Genomic DNA, 12388 nt, shown 5'->3' on the forward strand with positions numbered 1-12388 from the left:
ACTGTGGGAATCCTCTGAATGTGCCTGTGATAGGACTGGATTGTGCCTAATATTTTTTAAATTTCTTAGATGATTAGGTCCAAATCATTCTTACATGCCTGAACTATATTTGCTGCCTTCAGAAAATCTTTCCACCTCCTTTTTGTTTTTTTATATATTGTATATTATGATCATGTAACTTTTCCAGGTGTATTTTTTTTTTAGCCAAAGCTATTGCTTTAATTCTTATTTAAGATACTGAAGTGTCTGACGTGGTTTTAGCCACGTAGGTAAAACGTAGTAGGTAAATGTAATCAAGGCTCTTTTTTGTTTTTTGAAAAAGATATTAAACTATTATCAGATGGAAAATTGCAACTGTCTTTCATGGTGTAACTCTTCTAGCTTGACTTCCACTGAGTTAAGTAGCAGAGAAATCAGAATTATTGCAGGGGAGTAAGACTTTCTCTACAACAGGGGTAGCCAACATGCAGTCCCTCTACATCCAGGTGATGCAGTCCCAGGTCCCATCATATAGATCAGGCCTGGGGAACTTGTGGCCCTTGCAGTTGTTGCTGAACGCAAAACTCCTCTCATCCCTGTGTTCCACAAACAGACTTAGCAAGTAGTACTCTTGTAACACAAGTACTCTTGTAGCAACATTGGAACCTACAAAGGGGACTGTGAAAACAATAAATACAGCATACCTGAGGAAAACAAAGCTTCTGATCAACTTGATCTTTATTTGCTAGCAGTCATTCCACACCCAAACAAGAATCACATTTTATTGCTTCCAAACTACACACAGTTAGTAATGGGCAATGCTCTTGCTCCACAAAGGTTTACAAGTCACTGCCCATATGTGTTCCTCACAGTGGAAAAGGGCAGCAACAGAAAAACCTGTCACCAGCCTGAGCACCACAGAAGTAACCAGTACAAGTGCACATCATAAGGACAAGAAACAGTAAGTAATCAGTACAGGCTACAGAACCTTACTAATGCAACTGTAATTATGACACTTTTGACATACATTTGGAAAGCTAAAAAGCAGGTTGTTATAGAAGAGGATTCTGTGGTCTCTATTTCTGCCTCTTGGATATTTTTACATGATCTTTTAGTGCATCTGTGGCTATGGTAAATAATCCAATGAACCCGGACACCTAAATACAGCACAACCAATAATATGGCATCTCTAGTTTATGAATAGTGTCTGTGATAGTTAGCAATTCCAGATTGAAGCTCCACTACAAGTTTAAAAGTATACCCTTTTTCCTAGAGTTTTTTCATTTGCAGGCATTCAACAAATATTGTGGCTCATACTGCTATAAGTGATTTTTGTAATTTGCTCCCTTTAAGGAACCTGTTTACTACTTGTTTGTCTTATTAAGATATTTTAATGTTTGCTTCATTTCCTAGTTGAGTCCAGTAATATGCACTCAAGTGCCCAAGATTTTTATGAAATCCATTTTTTCTATAAGCCAAACTTTAAGTGTTATTCGGTTGTGCCATAGAGCTTAATTTGGAGATCAATATTTTTTTCCAGCTAGTAGCCATTTTTGTGAGAATGCAATTTGAAACGTTGTGGGTTAGATCCAGATAGATGAGCAGAACTCTGCTCCCATAATGGGTCTCTGCTGGCTCATCCCCCAGCGCTGCTCCCCAAAAGCAATTACAAAGGTCAAGTAACCATCTGGAATGGATAGGGCAGGGAAAGCAGTGATTAGAGTGAGAAAGTGGGAGAATTCAGTAGGACTGCCTTGAGCAGGTGGAAATGCAAGCCGCCTCTGGTTTCAGTCTGTAAAAGGAATTTTTATGCGAGCAGCTGGATCTGCCTTCCCACAATGTATCATACAGTCACAGGTTCAAAAGCTTTTGGAGAAAAGTTAATAGTGAAAGTGATACACATAGATGTCTACATGTTTTTCCATGTAGCCCTCTCACCTCACACCACATAAACAATGTGAACAGCTGTGTGAAAAAATAAATGGCTGCTTGTGTGTATTTCAATGTGTATTTGTTTCTTTCTAAAGAAACAGTGCAGATATACTAGTATATTGTCTTACGATTGTCACAATGCAATATTTAATGAAAAACCCTGTTTTACAACATATTTCTATCTACCACCAGTCTCTTTAGGTTTTCACAGCTCAAAACTAGATTAAGTGGTTCAACTACAAGTCTAGAATTAATTATTCTCAAAAAGAAATGGGCAAATATATATACAAGCTAAACAGCTACTGGAATACATTGGCTCAGTTCAGTTGTAGCCATTTGTCTGATAAATCATAGGTATTTGACCAGGAGCTACTGACTCATGCATTTTCCCCTTCCCCCTAGTAGCCATCTTCAATAAAGCTTGCCTGCTTTCTTTAAATGTTTCCCAGAATGTCTGCACATGAAAACTGTGGCTTAAGGGCTACCTTCCAAATTAGCTTCAAATTCTTTTTTGGAGGTAATCTGAATGTTCAAGAAGGTGGTAGTTTAAGAATTCAAGAAAACTTTGCCAAACTGAACACATGAGGGGCGGGGCAAGAGGGCAGATGGTTTGTTTCTCATCCAATAAACTATACTTTACCAGACCGGGATCATTACAGCTGAATGAGACCAATGTATTTAAAAAACCAATGAAGAATGGCCTTATTAAGTTAGTTATATACCTAAAAATTACATCCACATAGGATAGCTACATCACTATCTGTAATTAAGGAACACAGCTTTACAAAAAATCAACAATACATTTAAAGAAGATACAAATTTGTTCCAGTAAGGAATGAGAATTTCAAAATATTTACAACACAACTGATGGTTTCGAAACATTAGAAACCTCTTTCCTAAAAATTGTCAACTATGATTGTTAGCACCATTGAAAATAATATTTATACTGCCTGAAACTGGGTATATTAGCATTCTATCACTTTGTGCTCTGTTGATAATCATTTTCATTTAATATGTTAGTTTTTACAAAAATAAAATAAAATCCTAAAACTAGTCGGTTTGCTGGTTTATGTTTTAATTGTTGCATAATCTAGCCCAGAGTTTTGGTAGAATGACAACTCAAACATTCCTGGAATGGAACTATGGTTCCACTCATCACTAGCATTAGGGAGTTGACAAAGTTTATAATCTATCAGTCTTCCTTAGGTTTATCATCTGACAGGAAAAGATGAACTCGCTAAAAAGAAAAAAATAATAATACAGATTGTATTGGAAGGGCTCGGGTAGACTCAGCCTACCAAATCCCTACAGGTCCAAATTGATGAAATCACAGGAACAATGTAGATGCTACTGTTCACATGCACAATGTTGCATCAGCTTTATTTTTTGCAGAGCCATTGATTCTTATTTGATACTATTGTAGTAAACAAGTAATGTGACAACTATATATGAATACATACCTTAAAATCTTTTCTGGTATATTTTCTAGAATTTTCTATTGCCTCTATATTTAAAGCATTTAGTATAGAAGATCAAGGTTTCTTTTAAGTAAAATAAATGAAATTTCTTAAATTAAAAAAGGTTGTCAATTAAGCCATTTCAAAGAAAAACTCAAATGGAATCAAGTGTGCAATAAATGTACCTTATAGCATACAGAAAAGGAAAATACATTTACAACAGTTTCAGCCAGGAATGATTTTTGTATACATTCTGATATCATGAACCACTAGATGCAGTGCTCATATATAACCAGGTACACACTTCTCTGTGAAGACAAATCTCCAACTAATGGGAGAAAATAGGGTTGTCCCTATACAGAGAGAGCTCATATGGACTTTTTTGATTGTGCCCCAATGCATTTTGCAGATAGCAAATTTCTCTTGAAAGATTTCTTGTATTGCACAAAAGTGATCAAACATCTCTAAAAATAGATGCAGATACTGAAAAGCCTTCTGTGATCCACTCCATCTCTCTGTCAGGGCTCTACTGCTCTGGTAGAAAGGAATTTCGATAAGCATTTTATTTCCCATAAGTTATATATCATCAATTTTGCTTTGTCCTTTTTTTTACTGTTCTAGATAAATTATTACTTTTAGATGTCACAGGTTTTAGATAATACTTCCAGCATATGTAATGCCTACAATGTTGCCATGTGGCATCATATGTTCTCCCCATGGCTTCCTGCTGCACTCTTTTTCCTTATCAGCAGTCTAATTAGTCGATTATCAGTTAGTAAGATGAAATAGGAATTTGCTCAATTCCAATATCAATTCTTACAACAAAGCCAGCATGTTTTAGGAACTGACCAGCAACGACTCAGTCTCAGCTTCAGATTTGAAGCGCACATGAAGTAAGTACAAGGCACTTTAAAAAGATTAATCTTTGAACTGATCACCCTATCCCTAAAGCAAGGCTACCTGCAACTAAAGTTTGATTAGAAGCATTTTAAACATGCTTATTCAATAGTTGAAGAATCTTTAGATTGTCTTGGAATATGCCATCTGAGTTGCTTTCATCAATACAAAATAGCAGTGTATTAAAGAAAATTTACTTAATTGCCTAATTATCTTCTACTGAATATTTGGAGCTCTAGTATTCTTAAGCTTTAGCTGTGAACTTAAGTGACAAAAGAAAGGGGGAAATAGAGCAATGGTTGATATGTGAAGGCAGTTACAACATCTTAAATAAAAATAGTCTAGTACAGGAAAATATATTTAACTTAATATATTTATGATAAAATGCAAAGACCTATTTAAAAACAAAAGTTTTAACTCTGGCAATGTTTAAGCTTGTTGCCATGAGAAAAATCAAACAAATAGTCTTCAATAAACAGAAGTGAAGCTTTTTTTCTCATACACCCAAATCATTTAACCTACACCAGTAGTGTAATAATAAAAGACCATGTGTTCCCGGTTAGGAGAGAGAGAAAATACAACCTAATACATTTAAAACAAAAGCTATTTCTGTTCAAGAAGTATTGCAACATCTCTGGTTGTAAGCTAACACCAGTCAAATATGGAAAAGAAGCTATTGCTTCTTTTCAAATATGGAAAAGAAGCTATTGCTAGACAAAATGTAGCACAAGAACCTGTTTCATCTGCTAGGTATACAAAAATTATGAGGATCTGTGGTACAGAAAGGATCTTTGTCTCTAAAAAGTTCTTACCTTCAGCAAATAGTATACAGACCTAAGTAAGTGTTGATTGTCCAAGCTCTCTCAACCACCTTTTTTAATAAAAAAAATAGATGTATAAAACTTTGTGATCACTAAGTGAAGTTTTTGGTTACATATGAGAGTCCCAGTCAAGTGCATAATTTTTATAGACAGAATCCAAAGGAATGCACATTACTATATTTCGTTTCTTAAGGCAAGGACTACATCGTAATCCAGAAGATGTTTTTTGACTTTTTCATGAAACTTCTCTCTATACTGGTTGAAGTACATAATACTTTCAGGCTTTTCTTCAAACCAAAATTTGTCAAATTCGTAAGCCAAATAACCTGTAAAGACCAAAACACAGAAAGTGTATTGAGACAACACATGTGTTTACCTCTAAGCAGCTTTTCAAAAACGACTAGAAAACCCATTAAAATTAATGAACATGACTAAGTTAAGAGCCATTAATTTCAGTATGTCTACTTGAGTAAATCTTAGCTGAATACCACCAAAGAGAGCTACTTTAGGCACATAGAACCAAAAGCTTGGACACTGGCACTATTTCTGAAATGTAGAAGAGTAGAAGCTATATCAAATTACTTTTGAAATTACAGTTTCAAATTTGGTATGCACTTATAAGGAAAATCAATAATCTTGTATTTCCATATACTGTCGTATATGCAACAAAGAAGAGGACACATACATACTAAGCAGTCATTTGTTTCATTTCCCATTATTATTATTAGTAGTAGTAGTATAACATTCTATACCCGTAGATTATGGCTTGCTCATATAATTTATATATTTGTTCATATGACCATGTCTCTCAGCTTAATGACCTGTTATGAAGCGGTTAACCATAGATTCCCAGAACAGACAAAATGGGGGACCATAGTTAACTGAAGACTTCCCGGTTGGTTTGCTCACTTGAAAGGGCTAAATACAAAGCCATAGGGTTCACCCCTATCTTGTGTTATTAAGCAAATATATTATTTTTGGAACACATGCAATACAGTAGTACCTCGGGTTAAAAACTTAATTCATTCTGGAGGTCTGTTCGCAACCTGAAACTGTTCTTAACCTGAAGCAACACTTTAGCTAATGGGGCCTCCTGCTGCCGCTGTGCCGCCGCTACACGATTTCTGTTCTCATCCTGAAGCAAAGTTCTTAACCCGAGGTAATATTTCTGGGTTAGCGGAGTCTGTAACCTGAAGCATATGTAACCTGAAGCGTATGTAACCTGAGGTACCACTGTATGTGTAAATCAACCCTACCCTATATTAATTTGCAGAGGTGAATAGGTTAATACAAGGAGTCACAGCCAGAAGTTTTTCTCCAGCTTTTCTCTATCTTCTTGGTTCTCATGAACTAATTTGTCTGTTCAGGGAAGAGCACCTTCAGTCAGAATGTGGAGGCTGCTTTTGCCAAAAAAAAGTCAAAGTTTACAGTTGTGTATGGCTCCACTCTTCTAGAGACAAATAAACTTGATAGATGCTTGATTACATTTCTTCTCAAGTAGTGCAGTGTGTGTATAAGGCATTTGAAATTCATCTTTCATTTAAATATAGAGAAGCATTATTTTTCCTGAAAGCATGTTGATACCCCATCCTTGTGCCTTTGAGATGCGATAGCATTGGCTGGATCATGGTAGGATTCAAAATGCTTTCCAGAAAACACAGCAGATTCTTTTTTAAAAAAAGATCTCTGCAAATGTTATGGTTGAACATGTTAACAAAATAGAGAGAACATTCAGAAACAGCAGCTTCCAAACCACTGAAGTTGTTATCCATATATAAAAGCTAGTTGAAGATACTCACAATAAAACTGATGGAAGTCTTTCATTTGTGGTTCACCAGGAACCAAGTTGTAGAAGTGAGTTCTTAAATGTCCATTCTTCAATAAATTGTAAGCCATTTCTGTCAAATTGATCCCAACTATTGCATAAGAATATCTGCAATAAACAGACGTTATACTCACTATACTTTTTGATTTCTGCATTTTAAGCAGTATAAATGTCAAGGATAACCAAAGGCAAACTATTACCTTTATGATTATTTTAGAAGTCTTGAGACATCTTCAGTGTTAACAATTTTTTTAAAAAAATATAAATTTATTCATTCTATACATAACCTCCCAAGTTCAGCAATACTGCAATGTCTGCCTACCGTTCCAAGATCATTCACTGGGCCCTAGGGTTACCAAAGTTGAACACAACTCCCATGTCCAAACACAATTTTCAAATTACTAAGAGAAGTGAATATAAGATACTTAAAAACACCACTAAAACTACACTAAGGTAATTCAAATTATGTAATATGTTCATATTATAGAAATTAAGTAATTTGCCTTTATTTAACCATTTTGCAGCATGTACTCATTTTCTGCTAATGATAGGATGGGGCAAGAAGCTATTTGTATCTACCGGGTATGTGATGTAGAATGACAGCCATTTAAAAATGTGTGTTATTATCCCTCACCTAAAACAGGCTTCCCCAACTTGGCAGTCTCCAGATGTTTTGAACTACAACCCCCATCATTTCCAGCTAGTATGGTCAACAGTCAAAGATAATGGGAGTTGTAGTTCAAACATTTGGAAGGCACCTGGTTGGCGAACATCTCTTATGACATCGAAAAAATAAATTAAAAATTAAAAAACATTTATGAAATAGGCTTTATCTAATAATGATAGTGAGACAAACAGTATCTTAAGCTTCAAGTACCAATTCACACTGCAGCAAATATTTTAAAATTAAGTTTAAAGGGCAGTATTGTTGAGGACAGCATTGCTATTTCATTTGACTTTACTTTTAGGATTTGATGTGGGTAGAGCACTATTAAGGACTGCAGCCTGGCAATCTGCTATGCTTACTGATCCTGAAAAACAGGAACAAGGTATTTATAGACAGCCTCCAACTTGACATGGTTCCCATTTGCTCACATGCCTACATCATGTGGATGGAAGACCCTGATTGTGTTTGTTCAAAACTACAAAGCAACATTTAATGCAATTCCTTTAATGGAGGTGTCTAGTTCAATTTTACTGGATGAGTTTCAGTTATTAAAGCCCAAAAATGTTGATAAGATGCTTGGACAGGTTCAGCCTAATGGAAAAATCCTTAAGGTTATATATATATACAGTAGAGAAGCAAGAGAGAAAAAGTTACTAGGGTCTTTTGTGTGAAGACATCAACAGGACAATCTAACCACACACAACAGAGGTACAGAGGAAAAGTGAGATAGGACAGGCATACGGCTAACATGCAATGAAAACATATTTTCGCTTATGGGATCCCTAGAAATTACTGGATTACTCTCACAAAGAGGAGGCGCAGAAAATAAATATACTTTCAGATTATTTATAAGAAACTAAAGTAATAATGACAGCTTTGCTTTTTCAGGTTTAAGAGTCAATTATGACAGCAATTTTATTAAAAAGTAGCTTACCCCAGTTTTGGATTATTTGAGCGAGAAAGGATTTGACGAGCTTCACGGGGATAGTGTTTACTAAAATATCTGAAAATATATGTACACACAAAGTAACTATGTTTGCAAGAGACTGCTTATACGAGCAGTGATTAAAAATTACTTTTCTAAACATTCACATTATAACCACTGCCTTGCAAAGTCAATTGCTCTACAGTATAATTAATGGTGTTAATAAATTCATGAACAGTAGGACAATAGCTTTTGAAATAAGATAGATTAATAACTAGATTGGCAGGTTGTTGAAGACTGAATCCAATACCCTCTTTTTAATACCCATTTACATCAGCAAAAGAATACCCACTGTTACATAATATTTTTGACTTACAGAAGATTAGTTAATCCCAGCATGCCCATTCCTCTGAAGTCTGTTTTAGGGTCATCACCTTGGAAACCAATGTCACACCACTGCTTCGTGATTCTAGCCTTCAGTTTTTCATGGGGCATCAACAAATTCCAAAGCTGTATAAATAAGCTACTGTTAACAGAATTGTTAGTATTACCCCCAACTCATTCTAAATACAAATAGGTATCATTAATCAAACTGGATGCCATACAAAATGGCAAAATGGCATAAGCATCCTGAAACACAGGATGCAAAGAAATGTATTAACAAGGAAGCTTTCTGTTTTTCAGTGTGGCAAGCGATAAAGAGCTTTTATGGCAATCTGCTTTGGGCATGAAGCTCTCCTGTGCACATAGGACTCCCTGCTCATTTCAGCAGATCTATGAACACAGTTTTCCTCCTCCTATTGAATTCAATATAGCAGTTACCGTATTTTTCGCTCTATAACACGCACGTAGTTTTTAGAGGAGGAAAATCCGTAGGCATGCCACCCGTAGGCATTCCATCCATAACACGCACAGGCATTTCCCCTTACTTTCTAGGAGGAAAAAAGTGAGTGTTATGGTGCAAAAAATACGGTAGTCCAGAACTCCACATAGGCACCAGACTGAATGAACTTGTACTAAAGCATATGGACTCACAATCAACTGTTTTATAAGATTCTCCCAACAAATATAAAACTGCAACCCACCAAAGTCACACTTGCTTTGCAGGTATTGTCTAGCAGCTCACTAAAGAATGGCTGTTAAATTATACCCTCCAGTCCAGCATTTTGTATCTGAGCTATCCCAAGTGTTCTAGGCCTCAGTAACTAGAGTCATACTACTATTGAAAATCAGATTGCAATTTTTAACAAACCTGGAAAAACACCAATTATTTTTCTAACCACCTCTCCGACTCTGTTTAATTCCTTTTTAAAGCTATTTAAACAAGTAGCTATCACTGTATCCTGCCTGTGGCAATGAATTCCGTAAATTAAGTATGCTGTGTGAAATACTTCCTTTTGCCTTTTCAAAACTTAATGCTAAATTGATTTCATTGGACGGCCTTGTGTTTTAGTATTATTATGATACACAACTTTCACCAATCCCTTTTTCCACATCACTCATAACTGCATGAACTTCTATGGCAGATAAGAGTTGCTGATCTAGTGGCATTACTACATTAGCCTGGGCAACTGTAACTTCAGTAGACTGAGTTCATAATTGATGCTTGTTTTTAACATCACAAATTGGACATTAAATATGCCTTAAAAGGCACAAAACCTAAATTTCTTACCTCCATTAGTTGCTCTTCATGTTCTTTATTATCAGAGTTATATGGCTGTTTTCTCAGCTCTTCTACGGCCAAATAAAGTTTCTTACATCCTGATATCTGGAGCAAACTTAATTGCAGCTTTGAAGCAAACCTATAATATAGGAAAACACAAAGAGAATTATAATTGATAAACAGCTTTCATCTGCAATAAAAATGGAGAACAGCTGTTAGTACCAGTTGAAAATCATATAACCTTCATTTCCCAGACCACTTTGCTTACCATTCTAAACTATGACAAATAGGCCACAGAAGTTAGGGGTGTCTCTGGACCACCAGCCAAAACTGACAGAAGGCACTCTGCTCCACCAAGGGCCACCTGGGTCTCAAGCGACAGTAATGGATCCAGGAACACCCTCAAGCTACATACCTGCTCCTTAAGAGGAATTGTACCCTCCTCAAGAGCAGGAATTTCCCATCCATCCAGTCTAGGGAACCACCCACTAATAATGCCTTTGTCTTATCTGGATTGAGCTTCAGTTTATTGGCTCTCATCCAGTCCACTACCAAGGCAACACACTGGTCTAGCACATCTGTTGCCATGCCTGTAGATGTAAAGGAGAAATATAGCTGTCTGTCACCCACATATTTCTGACAACACACTCTGAAACTCCAGGTGACTCCACTCAGCAGCTTCATATAGATATTAAACAACATGGGAGATAGAATTGAGCCCTCGGCGACAACACAATGAAACCCCAGCGTTGCCGAAAAACACTTTCCAAGCATCAGTCGCTAAAGATGACCAAGTAGGACCAGACCCACTGCAAAGCAGTGCTGCCCACCCCCAATTCAAATAGCCTCTACAGGAGTATACAATGGCCAATGATATCAAAAGGCAGGCACATTGCCAAAGTCTTTCTCCCGACAGAGGTCATTATAAGGTAAACAGGGCAGTTTCTGTGCCAAAGCCAAGCCAAAATCCCAATTGAAATGGATCTAGAAAATCAGTCTCCTCCAAGAGCACCTGGATCTGCTCAGTGGCCACCTGCTCAAGAACGTTGCCCCCAAAAGGGAAGTTGACAACTGGCCGGTATTTCCTTAGGTTCTCAGAATCATGTATTTTAGATAACGAATGTTACTGTGTATCATTCTATCTTCACTGAAGTCCACAGCAAAACTGCTGATTTCAAGACTCTACTCAGATTATTGCTTATTAACATGCTTTTAAAAATAGTTTTTAAGCAAATCTCTTAAGAATCACATTACTATGTATGAATTACAAGATACACTAAATGCATTTTATGAAGACTAATTTGAATGAATTACTAATTCTCAGTGTCTATTTGAACAAAATGACCTCAAAGATAAAGTTCCAAACAAGGTATCTTTAGAACAATAATAGGCTTACACTGCATCCTTTTGTGTATTAATCTTCTTTTGTTCTATGATGAGTGCCACACATTTTTCCACGTCATCTTTAGAAGAATACACAGCCCTTTGTAAAGCCTGATAAATACAAGTAAAACATCAATCTTCTGACACAAAATATCATCTGTTTTAATAGCAGTTACTTTACATTTCAGGAGAAGATTACTATGACTGGGACTCCACAACCTGTTCTGGATGGAGTCATACTCCCTCAAAAAGATCAAGTTCACAGTTTGGAAGTGTGGGAATGAGCTGACTGGTGGGGCTTGTGAAGTTCAGTGCACAGCGCTTTAAAGACACCACCGAACAGCTGACTGCAATGTCTGCAAACTTCTTCTGACTCTGCCACATCCTTACCCTGCCTCACACCTTACATGTTAGGCATAGGACAGGTAGGTGTAGCTTGGCCATAGGGGTCTGGGCCAGATGGGAAGGCCAAGCACATTTAATTAGACCTAAGGACCAGAGGTTCCTCACCACTGGTGTATGAATACACAGTTTCATTAACAGCAAGGCAAAAACTGTACCACAGCAGTGTTGTTATAACTGCAGAGAATGTAAACTAAGCAGGCTCATAAATCAGACTTGATCTAGTTTGCATCCAATCTAGTTCTTGACTAACCTTGGTTGGCATATCATTGCTGCAGCAATGATAAAGCCAATCTTGTGCACATTTACTCAGGTGCAAATTATAATATTGGGCCTCTTTTTTTAGAAAAATGATGAGGATCCAAAGATCAGAAAACTTAGTTCTGTATGCTTTACAGCTGTGTTTCTTACATAGTGCCTTTCATGAATGTAACTAT

The 12388-nt window shown here is 36.6% G+C and overlaps 1 protein-coding gene across 5 annotated transcripts in view; it reads right to left on the reverse strand.

Annotated features, from left to right (window-relative positions):
* Positions 1–699: 699 nt before the first annotated feature.
* ELMOD2 (ELMO domain containing 2) overlaps positions 700–12388 on the reverse strand; it is a 15363-nt gene continuing 3674 nt past the window's right edge. For all 5 annotated transcript variants that reach the window (XM_083571757.1, XM_083571760.1, XM_083571759.1 and 2 more), the window contains exons 4-9: positions 11563–11660; positions 10176–10305; positions 8880–9013; positions 8513–8581; positions 6886–7019; positions 700–5412 (exon numbers count right to left, since the gene is read on the reverse strand). In XM_083571757.1, the coding sequence (XP_083427883.1) occupies positions 5261–5412; positions 6886–7019; positions 8513–8581; positions 8880–9013; positions 10176–10305; positions 11563–11660 (717 nt within the window). In that variant the 3' untranslated portion in view covers positions 700–5260. The remainder of the gene's footprint in view (positions 5413–6885; positions 7020–8512; positions 8582–8879; positions 9014–10175; positions 10306–11562; positions 11661–12388) is intronic.

Source organism: Podarcis filfolensis (genome assembly GCF_964270895.1).
Source record: "Podarcis filfolensis genome assembly, chromosome: 9".
Taxonomy (NCBI): domain Eukaryota; kingdom Metazoa; phylum Chordata; class Lepidosauria; order Squamata; family Lacertidae; genus Podarcis; species Podarcis filfolensis.